This window comes from Elgaria multicarinata, chromosome 8 (genome assembly GCF_023053635.1).
Source record: "Elgaria multicarinata webbii isolate HBS135686 ecotype San Diego chromosome 8, rElgMul1.1.pri, whole genome shotgun sequence".
Lineage (NCBI taxonomy): Eukaryota > Metazoa > Chordata > Lepidosauria > Squamata > Anguidae > Elgaria > Elgaria multicarinata.
In genome coordinates this window covers 38,338,164-38,355,940 of record NC_086178.1, presented here as the reverse complement: position 1 = coordinate 38,355,940, position 17,777 = coordinate 38,338,164, and the positions used below count along the sequence as shown (strand labels likewise).

General features: G+C 40.4%; 1 protein-coding gene across 1 annotated transcript in view; it reads right to left on the bottom strand.

Moving 5' to 3' along the window:
* Positions 1 to 609: 609 nt before the first annotated feature.
* Positions 610 to 17,777, bottom strand: part of PID1 (phosphotyrosine interaction domain containing 1) — a 133,733-nt gene continuing 116,565 nt past the window's right edge. The window contains exon 3 of the mRNA XM_063132207.1: positions 610 to 2,644. Coding sequence (XP_062988277.1) covers positions 2,168 to 2,644 — 477 coding nt within the window. The 3' untranslated portion in view covers positions 610 to 2,167. The remainder of the gene's footprint in view (positions 2,645 to 17,777) is intronic.

The window sequence follows — 17,777 nt, the reverse complement described above, 5'->3', positions numbered from 1 at the left end:
CCCACATCTATTTCTGAGGAAGGAAGGCAGCTTCTGCCCACCTCCAAAAAATCCATACATGAAGAAGGAAGCCCTGGTGTGCATTTGGGCAGTGGCTTTAGTCCTTCTTTATGAGGAACAGCTGAAGTTTCTCTTCTCCTGGCCACGTGGACCTACAAGTAATTCACATGCTGCTCTTTAAAAATGTGAACTATTCACAAATAAAGAGCATGACAGAAACTTACTTGAACACTGGGGCAATTTCAAGGAAGCCTATCCCCCATCACATTGTAAGAATGGTCGTAGTATGGACACAGCTTAACTCTTACAGGAGAGGGCTGAAGCTGGGCTTTGTTCAAGGATCTTTATATTCTCTTTAGAGAAGTGATAGTGACATTGTCTCTCCAATTAATAGAGCTCTAGTTGCCATGTTAACAGCCTGAAGAAGACAAATATCTTCAGGAGAGATAGAAGTATAAGCTGGTGTCCACAAATTAAAGAATAAGCTCATTTTTAAAAGCAGTAATTAAAGATTTAATGCTTCATGACAAATTATAGGAATTTCTTATTTCCCTTGAAGAAGCTATTGCAATGAACAAGAACATACGTGTAAAATTATGGCGTCTAAAATTATTTATATTTAATTCCAACTTTTTTTTATTAAAGTATGAATGCCTTTACATTGCAGAATAGTTTACATACATTGGAAAGCAATAAGCATATTTTCAAGAGGTGCGAGTCCTCAGTTTGTTCCCATGATCAATCTACATGCTGTAACACTGATCGCACGCACGCGCACGCACACACACACACACACACACACACACACACACACAAACAAACATATAAAGTGTACATATTCACACACAATGGAACAGACTTCTATAGCTATCTGCTTTGACTAGCTTTCTTTTAAGGCTTCTGTAAGGTGCCCTAGTGCCCCTAACATTACCACGATTTATGAACAAGACTTTATAATGGAGCAGCATTACCTGCAAACTATTAATCAACAGTTGGCTTTTAAACATTTTTTTTTTAAAAAACCAACACTTTTCTTAAGTTATGAAGCTGTGACCAGAGATGGCTTCAGGAAATATCACTATCAGGTTTTGAATCAGAACAAACCATCTACTTTCAAACTTGATCCTAAAGGATCCCTAGCTTTCCATTGAAGGATGCCCTAGGATCATTATGGTAGCTCAAAACCGGCTCTTGACAGTAGGTGATACAGGAAAATGTACCACCAGCTAAATAAGACAATATGGACTCAATTGATGGTAGGACTGCTGTAGAACAAAGGTTTTCACACCATGCCAGGACTGGGAGACAGCATGTGTTCAAAGCCCAACTAATAACTGTCCAGCTCTCTTTCATCCTTCAGCAATGGTCCAGTTATTGAACCAGGCGTTCAAGGAAAGTGAGATCACAATTAGATTTCCCACCCCTCACACTGCCTTTTGGAATTCCTGCAGCTCATATTTTAGAAACTATGGAGCTAAGTGGAAGATGAATGGGTGCAGGTACATTTTTTAAAAGGTAAAATTAATAAAATAAAATATAGCATATGATTATAATGTGTAAATATAAGCATCTTTGAATATTCAAACTGTGAAATATGAATTAACCATAGGTTGTTAATGTAAAAGGCTGCAGGTAGCTATTTCATCCTGGAGGTGGCTAACTAGAACAGCAGTTGGCAACCAAACTGTAGAGAGAGAGAGAGTGTGTGTGTGTGTGTGTGTGTGTGTGTGTGTGTGTATAGAAACAGATCCCACTTGCTACTGCATTAGATGCTAGCAACAAATCCTATAGGATCTTTTACTGTTAGAAATGCTCAACAGGTTTCAACAGGCAAATAGAAATAATTTATCATCTTTAAGAAATGAACCTGAACTCTAAGGGGTAAAATGGGACTTGAAGGTAAAATGGACAAACAAGAAAAAAGAAAAGAAAAAAGCTTTGCACATTTTTTTAAAAAACAACAACAACAGATTTCAATGTGATGTAATTATTATAAAGATGCATATATTTTAGGGAATTTACTGAATTGCTTCTTTTTTATTTTGAAAAGCTGATCAGTCAAGTGTTGGGAGTTCCGACGTTCCCAAACTGAACTGTTGCTTATTCATCTATATGCTTCTATTCCCAGGGCCATTTCTGCTTTTGCTTAACTATCAATGAGTTCAAGTCAGCCATCATCAGATTCCAATTCTTGAGACATTTCCTCAGATGAGCTATTCCTGTGGATCCGGCCATCACTCTTCATGCTATGGAAAGTCTTCTTAAAGGCCTCCATCATGGCATGAGCCAACTTCTTGGCTTCTAGCTTACTCTCACACTCTACAGCATGGCAGTCCATCTGGTAGGACAAATCGTCGTTGATCTCCCGATAAACCCAAGCAAAAATGTTTGGGCTGACATTGTGGTCGGCCGTGCAGTAAGCAATACGTGCAACCTGAAAGGTATCCATGTGGACAGTGGCCTCTCCTTTGAGGTCTAGATGATGAAGCCAAACTTGGAAGGGGCGGATTTCCAGCAGGGCATTAGCTGGGAAGACATCCTCTCTAGCAAGCGTGTGCTTCTTCCACAACTCTATGACTGGTTTCTCTGTGCAACCTGATAAAAACTGCATCCCTGTTGTGGAAACTTTACCCAAGTATGTAACCTGAAAAAAAGAAAGAGAGACAGTTTGTCAACTAAACTCATTGGTATTTCAATTTTAACATCCTGTGATCTTTCTACTGAAGTCCCTCAGCAACACTTGAAAACTTCTGTAGACCTTCCACTGAAATCAGGCTATATTTAGCTTGTGATTTTCAAAGCTCGGCTGACAATGAATTAGTACATCATATTCCTTCAGACTCCAGTGCATTGTAATGTAGAGCAATTCTACTGAAAACCTGAAGATTCAGCCACTGAGCACATCCATATTACCTTTGTAGTAATCAAATAGTGTCTCTCCTTTGACGTACTAGTACAAAGAATCAGAAACTGCATTGCCTCAAGAGACAATGCACTTTTCTGTTTGAACCTATTTCCACGGATTGCTTCTACATGTAGGTGTACATCAAGAGAGAGCAAACACTCTGTTTTTACTAGCTAAGTGCCTCACTTTTTTCCCCCTCCTGTAACCTTACTGAACTAGGCTTCTTGAAATTATCTAGTACTACATCAACGTAAGAATTACAGGTGTAGCATAGCAAATTGTGCATGTTTACCCAGAAGTAGTTTTATTTATTTATTTATTAAATTTATATACCGTCCCAGAGCCGAAGCTCTCTTGGTGGTTTACAAAAGTTAAAAACAGTGAACATTTAAAAAGTATACAAAATTTTAAACTATCAAAAATATAAAATCAACAGTATAAAGCAACAGTATCCATTTAAAAAACAACAGTTCTGGGGTCCATTAAAAAACAAACAAACTTAGCATATGTTGTTAAATGCCTGGGAGAGGAGAAAAGTCTTGACCTGTCGCCGAAAAGATAACAATGTTGATGCCAGGCGAGCTGATCGGGGAGATCATAACATAATTGGGGGGCCACCACTGAAAAGGCCCTCTCCCTTGTTGCCATCCTCCGAGCTTCCCTCAGAGTAGGCACTCGGAGGAGGACCTTAGATGTTGAGCGCAGTGTACGGGTAGGTTCATGTCGGGAGAGGCGTTCCATCAGGGTTTTACGGAGTTCAATGGGGCTTACTCCCAAGAAAGTGTTCATAGTATTGAAGCCTAAGAGACTGAGCTGCAAGCATTCCCCACATCTCAAATTATGTTCTATTTGTAAATTTAAAAATTGACTTTCAGCCCAAATAGGATCTGCAAGGTGACCTACAGTTAAAACTTTTTAAAAAACTTTAAAACAATTTAATACAGCATGAGGAACTAAGAGATTTAAAATACTAAAATGTCATATTGGTAGGGGGAGCTTTTGTTGATGTCACGGACCCAAACCAGGCTATAATTAAAGAATAAACTTTTTTAAAAAAATTATTGGAAATCCACTGTGATTTATTCCTTAACTGCCAAAAAAGCAATGAAATCTCAAAATGAAAAGCCTTAAGTTGTTTTCTGTAAATATTAATGGTATGCACTGGAAATATTTCAGTCCCTGTAAGCATCTTATATTTGCCAGGGGGATGGTGGGCGGCACTGGGAATTACAACAGCTAATGCTGTTAACAAGGCTCAAGGACCTTTATTTCATATTATTATTATTATTATTATTATTATTATTATTTATTTATTTATTTATTTATATAGCACCATCAATGTACATGGCGCTGTACAGAGTATCACTAGTTCAAAGGGATTAACCCTTTCCCCCACCATAACCTTATGGTGCTACTTAAAGTTCTGGCATGTCTTTAATCAAAATGGCCATATATATATATATGCCCCTCCCTCCCTGCCCTCTCTGAACAGTCTCACAGACGTCCAAGGGGCTGTCACTTTCTGAGTCTATAGTTTGTAGGAAATTATATAAATGTAAAAACTGCCATATTCACAAACATTAGTTTCTTCTCTGCAGAGCCATTCTGAAACCTTTCACAATTTTCTGCCAATCATAAAAAATCCTACTAAAAAAAAAGTGATGCATGATCACTCAGTTAACCAAGGGCACCTGGGATTCAGCTCTCAGAGGCTTTTGAAACAGACTTTTAGAAATGCTTAAAGCTGGAAACACTGGATTTTCCTAAAAATTAAACTGTGACTGAGCATAAAAGCATTTGACCTTGGTGGAATCCCCATTGGGAGAAAAAAAAAAGGCTTTGATGATGATCAACACTTTAGCGATTCTTGCAGAGGAGACCTGCCTATAGTATGGCTGAGCCACTAAAACAGAACTCAGGAAATTAAATAAAAACAAAAATCCATGGCCTTTTGGTCATCACTACCTCCATGAATCTATGAAAACGATTGCTGAAAAGCTTTTGGAAGTACATGAAAAGACAAGTTTCAGTCCTTGCGGAAAACTTCATCCACTCCTATTTGCCTTTGAGACTGCAGAATTCATCCTGATGTACAGATGGGAATGATAAGGAGGATGCCATGGCAGAGAAGGCAATTAACCTTTATTATTATTAATAGCATCATTTAGATAGCACATCTCAAGCAAAGGACATTTAGACATGCATTATGTCAGTAATCTTTACAAGAACTGGGGTGGGCAACTTGTGGCCCTCCGAATGTTTTGTTCTGCAATCTCTATCAGTCCTAGCCAGCAAAGCCAATGTACATTAGGGCAAAGCTTTTACATGTTTAGACAGAAAGAAAGTGTTTTTCCTGTCGAAGCATTAATAGGATTGTGCCCCTAAGAGGGGAAATTCAAAGAACATCCACGATCCTTCCCCCCACCTTAGCTATTTCCTTTTTCTCCACTTACCGTATTAGCAAACCCTAAGTAATATTTTCTTCCCTCAGCTTCAGAAGCAAAACAGATATAATCCAACATAGAATGCTGGCTGGGGAATGCTGGAAGAATATAAACTTCTCCTGTTGACCTACAAAGCTTTTCACCGTCTAGCTCCTTCCTATCTTTCCTCTCTCATCTCACACTATTGCCCCGCTCGTGCTCTTCGCTCCTCTGATGCCATGTTTCTCACCTGCCCAAGGGTCTCTACTTCCCTTGCTCGGCTTCGTCCATTTTCTTCTGCTGCCCCTTACGCCTGGAACGCTCTTCCAGAACATTTGAGAACTACAAGTTCAATCGCAGCTTTTAAAGCTCAGCTAAAAACTTTTCTTTTTCCTAAAGCTTTTAAAACTTGATTTTGTTCTGACTTTATACTGCTAGTTTTACCCTACCCTGTGCCTGTTTGGTGCATTCTCTTCCCCTCCTTATTGTTTTATTATGATTTTATTAGAATGTAAGCCTATGCGGCAGGGTCTTGCTATTTACTGTTTTACTCTGTACAGCACCATGTACATTGATGGTGCTATATAAATAATAATAATAATAATAATAATAATAATAATAATAATAATAATAATAGATAATATCCATTAGCCAGACATACACACAAACACTGGATCCAGTCTTCATTTCTGATGGTGGAAGGGGTGGAGGTGACTATTTTTTTCAAACCCCTTCCCTCTGCAGCCCCCTTTGCCTTAGAAAATCTGCTCTGGAAGTTGCAGAGACCCCCCCTCCCTTACCCAGAACAGTGTAGGAGGTGGTGCTGGGACCTACAGGAAGGGACAAATTGTCAAAAGTTAACAGTGGGATTCTTCTACTGGCTCAAAACCTTTCGATGCATGGAAGGAGATGTACCATTCTCAGAAGGTGAAGTCCAGATCCAACCCAATGATTTCCAGAGTAATGCACTAAACAGTTGCAGGGATAGCCATATTTACTCAGGGCCCGAGGTGAAGGACAAAATGATACTTGCCCTTCCCATTCCACATCCCCTAGTTTAGGGGTACAGGGCAGACTGCTTGGCATGCATAGCTCTGTCCTCCAAACACCTTTTTACTGTTTGCTCATGGGTCCACCTGCCCCCTGCTCACTGCACAAAGAAAGGCTGCAGTGCAAAAATAGTGGTGCCAGCATGCACCAGATGTGGAGAGTCACAAATGTACATGTCTGGTGTCTGTTATAGTGCATAGTTTAGCTGGCTGGCTGTGCCCTACTCACTTAGCTCAGAGGCCTTTCCTAACAGTGCTGTTTCACAATGGTAGAAAAAGAAAACTAGCAACAAGCAAGCATCACTGTTGCTGGGGCACCATCTCAGGGGGGTGAGAATGGGCAGTGGGGTGCTACCCCCTACCACACCAGGCCCTACCATTAGACAGAGTGAGGCGACCATCTCAACTGGCAGATTTCAGGTGTCAGGGAAAAGGCAGCAAATTCTTGGTAATTGACTTTGATATTGTATTTTTATTGTCAGGCATTAGAGAGAGGTGCTTGTGGGATTTCTGCCTCATGCGCCAAAATAATTTGGCTGGCTTTAGGAGCTATGCACCTTGATTTGGGTGCATGTGGGGAGTGCCATTTGCTGCTCTGCCTCATGCAGCAAAATGTCTTCGCTGAGCCCTGCACCACCCCCAGGACCTGCTGCGTACGGCAAGGATAGCTCTGTTCATCATTCAGAAATTAAACTAGGACAACCGGGGTACAATGGGGGCAAACTGCTTCATTTTATAGATTTCCTTCCTGGATGTACTGCAATTTATAAGGCCTACTAATTAGCCCTGGGATAGTGCCAATCTCAGTTTCATATGCATGAACTGTCAAATCTCTCACTGACTTCACTGAAAATCTGAGATTATATAGCAGCTTTTAATAAGGTGAGGTGATATATTTAATATGATATAGGAAACGGGGGAGGGGGCACCCTTAACACCATTTCATTCAACTTAAGCCATAAAGGGCCTTTTATTATCTCACTATTCTCCAGGTACAGAAATATATTACCTGATCACATCTTGTAGTAGCTTGAGATTTCCATATCATTTTTCAAAGGGTTTGTAAAAAGAATTCATCCCACACAACTTTCCTGGCCTGCTAAAGTTGTCTGTATTCTTTCTGTTCCTTTCTCCTGTCAAATGGGAATTTCTATCCAAGCCTTTTCCCTACTGGCAAGCTCCTGCAATGATCTCAAATGCAGCTGCAGCTATTAATAGTTATTAGGTGCATATGAACATTCTAACCTTTAGGGGAAAAACACACAATCCATTTCAAAGAACCCATTTCATTTACTCCCCAGTATTGTAACCAAATATCAATATTTGACTTAAGGTGCAATATGCAGAAAGCAGCAGTGTCTAGAATTTTTTCCATCAGGATAGATGAAATACCTATTTGCCTTACAGAAGGGATGAGAAGGAAAACATTTCAACCTTAATTAAATTAATGGGGTTTGTTACTAATTTAGATGCGAGTAGGATTTTGCTTGGTGCATTGAGTTCAGAAAAGGTTACTTTACAATACTGCTGCTCAATCTTTCCCGCAAGTGTGCTGCAAGGAGAGGATGGAAATAGTTAGCTCTATAAAGTGGTGGGCAGATTGGGATCTCCTAGTAGATCTCTGTGTGAATTACAGTGGATCAGAAAGGGTTTCTGATTCTCAATTGTGCAACAACAGCAACAACTAAAAGACTTTGGGGGGGCGGGGGGGGACAAGGCATCATTGGTATGTGGATGACATCCAGCTCAATTTCTCTATAACATCTGAATCAGGTGTGGCCATGCTGGCTCTGGACTGGTACTTGGATGCAGTGGTGGGCTGGATGAGAGCCAATAAGGAAGTTCTAATCCCAAGAGGCACTGTGGGTCCATGGGAAAGAGGTCAGCTGCTTTTTCTGGAGGGGATTGCAGTTCCCCTGAAGGAACAGGTGCATAGTTTGGGGGTATTCCTGGATTCAGCTTCATCACTTGAGGCTCAGGTGGCCTCAGAGGCTAAGAGTGCCTTTTACCAGTTTGACTGGTATGCCAACTGCCAGCCATTTCTGAACTTTGAGAGCTTAGCTAATTGATTGCTGTTGGCTGCCTTAAAATCTTCCAAGGGAAGATGGGCTAAAATGGTTTCTAAATAATAAAACATTTGATCATCAGACCCACAGGCACTCCTATACAGACCTACCACAAATCCCACCTGTTTCTGTCAGATTTACAACACCGTCTTGTCCTTTTTCAAACAATACACAGTAAAGAACTCCTAAATATTGAACACTGAAAGTGGCACTGAACCACTGGAGTCTTGCGGATCCAGGTGACCTAACTGAGGCCCAAACTAGATACAACAGCAAGAGATCTATGATCATGTATTGTTATTTTAGCATGCAGCATTGTATTTTGGCTCATTTTTTTCATATATCTTTGCCTTTGTAAACCTCCCTGAAAGCACTGCTGAAAGGCAGTATATAATTTAAAATAAATTTGTGAAATGAAAATATTTTGACAGATTAATAGGACTTGAGAGAAGCAAATTTGATCAGAACTGAAGTGTTGGGGGATGGGGCAGCCCTTCCTCCCCAGATAATTTTCCCAATAAAAATCACCTTCTCACTTGATGGAACTGTTTTTCAGTGGGGGTAGACATATAGGTATGGGACTAGCATGTCTTCTGACCACAGGGAGTGATTTTCACTGGGGAAATGGTGTGGAGGGAAGGGTTATCCCATCACCAGGATTATGCTCCTGAGCCAATTAATCCCCCCACACACCGGCCTGCTAGTAAGTATTTTAAACGGGAGGGGGATCTGATCCCACTGTCACATCTAGTAGAACCCTGTGAGCTCTTTCATCTATACACATTATTTTTGCACATTTCCACATTGTGCTGTCCCTGCTTAAATGTCTCAGAATGCACAAGGGACACTGGATTGCAACAAATGTGTCTTTAATCTATGCTTCTTTTTAACACTTCTTTTTGCTCACTTATTTTAATTGCTATTTATTAGGGGTGTGCATGGACCCCCCCCGCTCCGCCCCGCGGGCTGATCCGAAAATTTCAGATCGGCCCGCTATGCTCCGCGCCGCTCCGCCCATACTCCACTCCTCTTCGCCGCGGAGCTCCGGCTCCGAATCGGAGCTCCGCAGTGGAGGGGAGTGGTGCCAGGTAAGGCTGGGAGAGGAGGGCGGGGGTGGTGGGCCACAAGTGCGGCCTAGACTTCCTGGTTGAACCGTGGGCTCAATTGAAGAAGCCAACGGACCGCGGACGGAGGCAGGTAAGGGAGAGGAGGGGGGGTTACCGGGCCCTGCCGCTGTTGCCGCATGGGCGACAGCGACAGCGGCAGGGCCCGGTAAACTCCACTTACCTTTCCAGCAGAGCTCCGGATCGAGGCGAAGGATCCGCCTTCACCTCGATCCTCTTCGCCACGCTCCGCCGGCCCCCCAATCCTCTTCGCTTCCGCCTTAAGGGGAGGCGAAGCACCCCGCTCCGCTTCTAATTTGCCAGTCCGATTAGAAGCGGAGCACATCCCTACTATTTACCTACATTCTACATGCAAAGTAGTTTGGGCTTATTTTCAGAAGCCTTCAAATTTTCACTGAATTTAGAAGTATTAATTCTTGAAGCTATTTCAAGATAAATGACTAGTTGGCTTTCTAATGGTGCCCGGCCCAATGTGGCTCATCCTATAATCACACTGAAAAAACTTTGGAAGATGGAATAAAAGATACAATTTATTTAGTTAAACTCTTATTCATTCTTCTGCTCTAAATATTGGTTGCCTTTGCAGACTAATTAGCTGAACTGTCATTAGGGAAAATATTGCTTGCCTTAGACCACTGTAAGATACATAGATAGCAATTGTCAAGGGATATACTTATTGCATTACACAACAGCCATTTCCCCATAGAGGCTGGAACAAGATGCTTTCACAATCATATTTACACTGGAACTTAATTTTTACTACATCATTATTCTGGAATATTACACAAGGATCAAAAGTTTAATGTATGGGCTATGCTCTGTAAAATGTTTTTGTTGAGTGGGAAATTGATCCATTCACTGGATTGGGCTACTGTTTATTAGTTTATGGGTTGGGTCTAAACTGTATTATTTGCAATTAGTTCCCATTGAAATCAATGGTACTTCACTTAGTCATGACTAATGTTTCACCTTAATTTCAACAGGACCTCAGTGCAATTAATTTAATCTAGGTCTAATTGCATGTGTTGTTTTATATTCTTAACTGCTTTTATGTTATTGATTGTGAGCTGCCTTCAGAGGACTTTTGTCCTGAAAGGCAGCATTAAAATACTGAAATAAAGAAAGAATACATCCTACTCTTCCAAAATTCCAAAGGAGGGGTAGGCCTCCCATTGCATGCTCCAAGGTCTCTGATGCATTAAGCACAGCAATACAGCCATCTCCATAGTACAACAGAGGCCTTGGAACAGGAGAGGAATGTCAGAAAAATGATAGGTTGCCTCTTGTTTTGGGGGGGTTTGTCTCTTGTCCTCAGGCCTCTGGTGCACTAGGGACACTGCTATATTTCTTCCCCTCAGTGCATCAGGTCACACCTGAGAGGTACACCAGAGTCTTGTTAGGAAATAGCGCCACCTGCTCAGCGTATTGGAAACTACAGAAAGGCAAGAAGAAGCCTACCATGGGCTAGGGGTGATTTCTTATTACTCCTACAGCATGTCTGACACTTCCGGCCATGTGATGGTGCAGTCAATGCTGCACATCCCTGTCCGCTGCCTCATATATTTCCAGAATAAGCAACCTAGTGGGAGTAGAACTTGGCCCATTTCTACTTTATAATACACATTTTAGTGCTAGTGCCAAAACGATAGAGTGTCTTAAGAAAGGTTAAACATCAACAAAATCTCTGAAATGCCAAGAAATTTCCCAAAGATTAAAAACAGTTTAAAAAAAAAAACAAATTAGATACAAACAAAAACAAAGCATGCACTGCCTTCAAAGAGGCCAGTGACATAAATGGGTTACCAAGGAGATAAGGTTCAGTCTAGCAAGCAATTCTGTACACCTCCTTCATGATTCAATGTGAGATGACAGCATTCAGTATTCAAAATGCTCTTTCCTTCTTTCTTCTTTCTTTTTTAATTAAAGTAACCTGAGTTCGGAAAATACCCTGCTTCATACCCCTTAAAGTTAAATTCCTAGATGGTTAGATGCCAAAAAAAAAAGCCTTATTTGACCCTTTAAATGTTTACTGTAAAAACAACAACACACCATGTAAGCTTACACCATGTAAGCTATTAATAAAAAATGCCCTCCTACTATTATGGTCTGTTCCCCCACCCCACCCAGGCAAGTCAGTACTCTATCCAAGGTTGCACCACCTTGGCCTTCAATTGCTGTCAGCTAAAATTGCTACACTGTGCAAAACCATTGAGGAAGCTTACAGTCAAAATAAAATAGATGTGCATTGCAAAATAAGCTGGTATCACAGTGTTCAAGGATGAGTCTACATCCGGTTTAGAATGGTGTAGCACTGGATAAAGGATAGTCGAAACGTTCCTCATTATCTTGCTAATCAAGATGCCATTACTAGTTGCAGTAAGATACATTTCAGTGTTTCCCTTAGTGTTATATTAATACAAAAGGAATGCTTATGTCTATCTGGCAGCATGGACTTGAAGTGGAACATTCCTCTTGTTTTTGTGGACTACAAGCTTTATTTTCATATAAGAAGGTTCTTATAATAAAACCAATAGTACATGACTTAATTTGCAGTTGGCAACAATGCTGTCAAACTGAAGCAAAATCACTAGCACACTTCAACATATCTAAAATATTGAAATAAAGAGAAAATAGTCTTCTGGCCTGGACATCATGTACAAGTTTAGACGGGGGGGGGGGGATCCTGGAACTCTCAGCATGGCTGGCTGAGGAATGTTGGAAGTTGTAGGACTTTTTTCTGTCTTAACATGCATAGGATTGCACCTTTAAAATGCTACTTATTCAGGTACTATTCGATTTCAGGTACTATTCTATTTCACATGACTTTCAGATTGTCCGGTGTATTTGGATATTTGACTACATGTTGTATAAAAGTCAAAACAGGATAGGAATTAATAAATAAAAATGTAAATTCATTTTTGGGTTGCCTGGTAGACTGTAGTTTGCAGGGGGAGCTTTTAAAACTGCCCACCCCTGTCTTAGACACTAAGCTGCAACAGTTGTCTTAGGTATTCTTTTTTAATAATTCCTGAATATGCACACTTGCTTTATAAATGCAATACAAGCTGGTGGACCACAGGGATCCTATTTTTTAAAAAAGGATTAATAGACCATTCAAAGATAAAGAAGGTCAGTCCACTCCTACTCCAAGGTATGATAGGCAAATGAAGTTGTTCCATCTCAGCAGTTCTAGTCTGCTGGCACAGAATACTCAACTACTTCTAAGAACTACAAAAGGAACAACATTAATGGAAACAATATGCTGAGTGGTATAACAAGTGCCACAGAAGTAGCGAAGACAGACATCAAGAAAAAATAAAGTTATATTTTTGTTCCCCAAACCAAATACTTTATGAAGGATGGAAATATGAGAACACTAGAGCCCTGCGCTGGACCAATATTGCATTTCAGCAGAACAGCTCAAGGGACAAAAATATCCTGTGCAACTGTGATTTGCCTCTCCCATGACAGACCAAGTTAAGCCATTATCTGCAACACAGCACAAGCACTTGCTGGACGAGCTTAAGTTGCTTGAGAGCTTAAAATCTTATTCCTCATCACTGCAGTTTATTTTTAAGCCTCAGTATCAAGCAAAATGGATGCTTTGACAGCTCTTCATCCCAGCACCATTTATGAACCTTCTTGAAATCCCCAGTGCACACTAAGATTTCATCACAAAACACCTATAACAACACACCTGTCTTTGTTGCATAATCAGATTTCTCCGATAAGCTCATTTACAATCTATTCCTAAAAATTCCATTGCCTCTCAATTAGGTGCATTAAACTGTAAGAGAATCGCAGAACATATGCATGTAATAAGGAAAATATAATTCGTCTTTGTTGATAAACTAAAAAATTAGCATGTTAACATGGTTTAATGCATGGTTTAATCTTCCAGCTTGGTACCCTCCAAAGGTTTGGGATGTCAACTCCCATCAGACCAAGCCAGCATGATCAATGGCAGGAATGCTGGGGGTTTGTAGTCCAAAACATTTGGCATTGGGGAAGCAGGTATAATGGCTAGATCAACAAAATATGGACCCAAATTGAAGTTAATAGGATGAACTTGGGTCAGTCACTATTTCTCAGCCTAACTTACCTCAAAAGGTTGTTGTGAGAAATTATTATTATTATTATTATTATTATTATTATTATTATTATTTATTTATTTATTTATATAGCACCATCAATGTACATGGTGCTGTACAGAGTAAAACAGTAAATAGCAAGACCCTGCCGCATAGGCTTACATTCTAATAAAATCATAGTAAAGCAATAAGGAGGGGAAGAGAATGCTACCCTGATCTCATTGGAATAAGGATGGGATACAAACGTGATTTATTTATTTATTTATTACATTTCTATACCGCCCAATAGCCGGAGCTCTCTGGGCGGTTCACAAAAATTAAAACCATTCATAATATAAAACAACAGTATAAAACCATAATATAAAATACAATAAAAAAGCTCAACCAGATAAAAACAGCAGCAATGCAAAATTACAAATTTAAAACACCATGTTAAAATGTATTTATAGATTGTTAAAATGTTGGGAGAATAAAAAGGTCTTCACCTGGCGTCTAAAAGCATATAAGGTGCCAAGCGAACCTCCTTAGGGAGCTCATTCCACAGCCGGGGTGCCACAGCAGAGAAGGCGCTGCTCCTGGTAGCCACCTGCCTCACTTCCTTTGGCAGGGGCTCACGGAGAAGGACCCCTGAAGATGACCTTAGGGTCCGGGCAGGTACATATGGGAGGAGGCATTCCTTCAGATAACCTGGCCCCAAGCCGTTTAGGGCTTTAAATGTTAATACCAGCACTTTGAATCGGGCCCGGACCTGGACTGGCAGCCAATGAAGCTGGAAAAGGACTGGCGTAATGTGGTCTTGTCGGCCAGTCCCTGTTAGTAAGCGTGCTGCCCTGTTTTGTACCAGTTGAAGTTTCCGGACCGTTTTCAAAGGCAGCCCCACATATAACGCATTGCAGTAATCCAAACGAGAGGTTATCAGAGCATGGATAACTGTAGCTAGGCTATCTCTGTCCAGATAAGGGCATAGTTGGTATATCAGCCTAAGCTGGTAAAAGGTGCTCTTTGCCACTGAGTTCACCTGTGCCTCAAGTGACAGTTCTGGATCCAAGAGCACCCCCAAACTATGGACCTGATCCCTTAGGGGGAGTGCAACCCCATCCAGGACAGGGCAAACATCACCTCGCCGGACAGATGAACCACCCGCTAACAGTACCTCCGTCTTGTCTGGATTGAGTTTCAGTTTCAGATAAGAAAGAAATACTGAGAATTGAATACATTCATTTAAACTTTGGCTTTGGTTGTGGAAATTGTTTCACTGTTCTTGAAAGAAATGAGAGGGGGAACTTAAATGAATGCAAGTTTAATTTCAGGTTCAACATGGACATGTAAATGGTCCGAAATCATTTTAGGGGTCAGGGGAGCCCTTTCCTTACTGACAACCAAGCTAATTGCCATTGCTTGGTCATGAGTAAATTTGCTTTAGGCAAGGTCATGGTGTTAGCTCCTACACATTTGATTCTGGCATCAGTTTAATTTATTAATTTGTTATATTTGTGCCCTGTCTTTTCTTCCAGGGAGCCCTAGATGGTGTAAATGTCAAGGAGTTATCTGGCTATTTCTGTACACCATAAGCAAAAGCATTTCAAAGGCTTTGATCAGAAGACACCTTAAACCACGGCTTTAAACACGTTGAATAAGGCTTTTTGCCTACAGTGTTAGTCAACACTGTGCACTTTCATTTAAAAAACAAACAGAATATATTTTTGCAGACCACGTGCATTCTAGTAAAGAGATTTTTGTTGCACTGGTGCATATAATTTAAAAGAATGCCAATAGGTGTTTTCTTAATCTATGAATCAGATGGCTAGATGGTTTTTTCACAGTCCTAGTTGTCCCTCTTACTTGTCCTTTTCAATCAAGTTATACCACCCAGTACAATTAGCAGTTCAAACACCATCTCTGAATGCAGGTTACACATCACAACTCTGCACCAATGTGCAGGGGAATAAGAGAGGCTCCATTTTGCGCTTATCAAATGGCACCAGCACATAATTTGTCATGTCAACCAGGCTCCTGATATGTGAAGACTATAGATATAGTGGCTGTCACTGATGAAGTCTGAAATGATTTATTTGTAAGGCATTAAGTGCATCTAAGAGACAAAGGCACTCTATAAAAATGACACCTCCATAATACGCAGGTATTTTCCTTTGTCTTTGTTGCTAAATTTGTCTAGCTTTGAGTCAAAACAAAGGGCTGCTACTAGAAACAGTTCAACTTGTGGCATTTACAACATCTTCTTGGTGTGCAGCATTCAGAATGGGATCAGAAGAACCAACAAATTCATAAACGAAGCAGCAAGGCGAACTGCCATCTTTGCTCATCTCCACTCGCTGCTACTCTTCCTCGCAGGGCTGTGTGCTCCCCTCCATTCCCACCTAAGGTTTTTGGAACCAATTGCCCTGTGAAGAATCCAACCAGGCTCCCAAAAGCTGAGGCCCCAGCCAGTAAGGCCATTGCATCTATTTCCACAAACATGGGCTGCCAGCCAATTTCTCAGATGTCCAATGAGGCTTGTTTTGAACTGTGAAGAGCCGGCCATTTTAAGAAATTAGTAACAGTAACAACTGGGGCCTGGGTTTTCTCCTTTCCCTCCTCATCCCTTTTTCTTTTTGTGATGAGTTTTGTAAGCTTGAGGACAAGGACGTGTGTGTGTGTGTGTGTGTGTGTGTGTGTGTGTGTGTTTACTCATCTTTAAGCCTCTCTGGGAGCCTACCCAGCTGAAAAATAGGGTTTTAAAAAGTTTAAAATAAATGAACATGCAACATTTTCAGTCTGTAGACTTTTGGAAACAACAATATTGGTGATAAAATAACTTTATGAAAGAAACTACATACAAACCAGGAATGATAATTTCCAGTTTTTCCTTATGTATGGGTGAACAAACATAAATACTAGAAATAACCGAATTTGAAAACATCTATAGGTACAATTTGTATACTATTTATAACAAAAAGCAAACAATGACTGAAGTTTCATTCTGCACTGTCCTCATTTCATTCCCTTGGACAAAAAGTATCCTGTCTCACATGTTATTGTTTTTGGGACTCGCTGTGCTTAGAAGCAAGAAGATTCTTGGAAGAGAGCTTGATCACTGAGCTGTCAGAGACTTGACCTTAGGATCAGCAGTCTTTCAGAGAAACTGCACATGTGGAAACTAGGTTCAGTTTTTAAGGAAGACGCTATTGCCATTCTGCCCACAACTGAAGTACTTGAGACAAAGCTGTTCAAGCAAACCTACACAAACCTTTGGGGACCCCTCTGGAAATTTCAATACGACAAAGGTTTTATTTTTTAAAAAATGGAACAGCATAGCTAAGGCTGATTACACTATTATGCTGATATAATGCTACTAGGACACAGTTCTTTGGGATGATGCCCACTGTGTGAACACTGTACCCACCCTACTTCTTGTATTATAATCTGTTAACATCCGTAACTTTGGATGTGCTTATAAATGAGTGTGAAAATGCACATACCTTATTTAAATGATACAGACAAGGAAAGGATGTCTTAATGACTATCGTGTGTAATAGATATTGTAATGTGGATTGTATTACTTTCGTATGAAAAAAATCTTCAGGATGATTGTTTCCACCAGCAGAACAACAATAAATATGGTTAGTTTTTTGAAAAATAAAATGCTATGATTCACTCTCAAAATAACAACAACAAAAACAACAACAATGTATACTAAGCTTGACATGTTTTTACAAAAATCCATTAACATCCACTACAGCTTGGGTCATGATGGCTGTGGTCTCATCACAAAATATATTTAAATCAATAGGAAAGCTTAACTTAATACAGTAGCCTGGCCAGTAGGAGCAGCATATGTTATGCCCTACAGAAGAGTTTAGAAGTAGTAAAGGATTGAGGGAGACTCAACATTTGTGCAAAAACACCTCTGGGTGTAGTGGAGAACATGGGGTTTATGTATCAGAGATCTTCAGGACAGGACCCAGAATTATATTAACATTTTTTAAAAGATAAGGACTGCCATAGTTAAAGATAAATGGAATAGACTAGAGTTACCAGTAGCAGTTCTAGCACACATCTATGCCTCAAGGTGGTGGCTTCGGCCAATTTTTTTAAAAAAGTTAACATGAATTGGGGGGT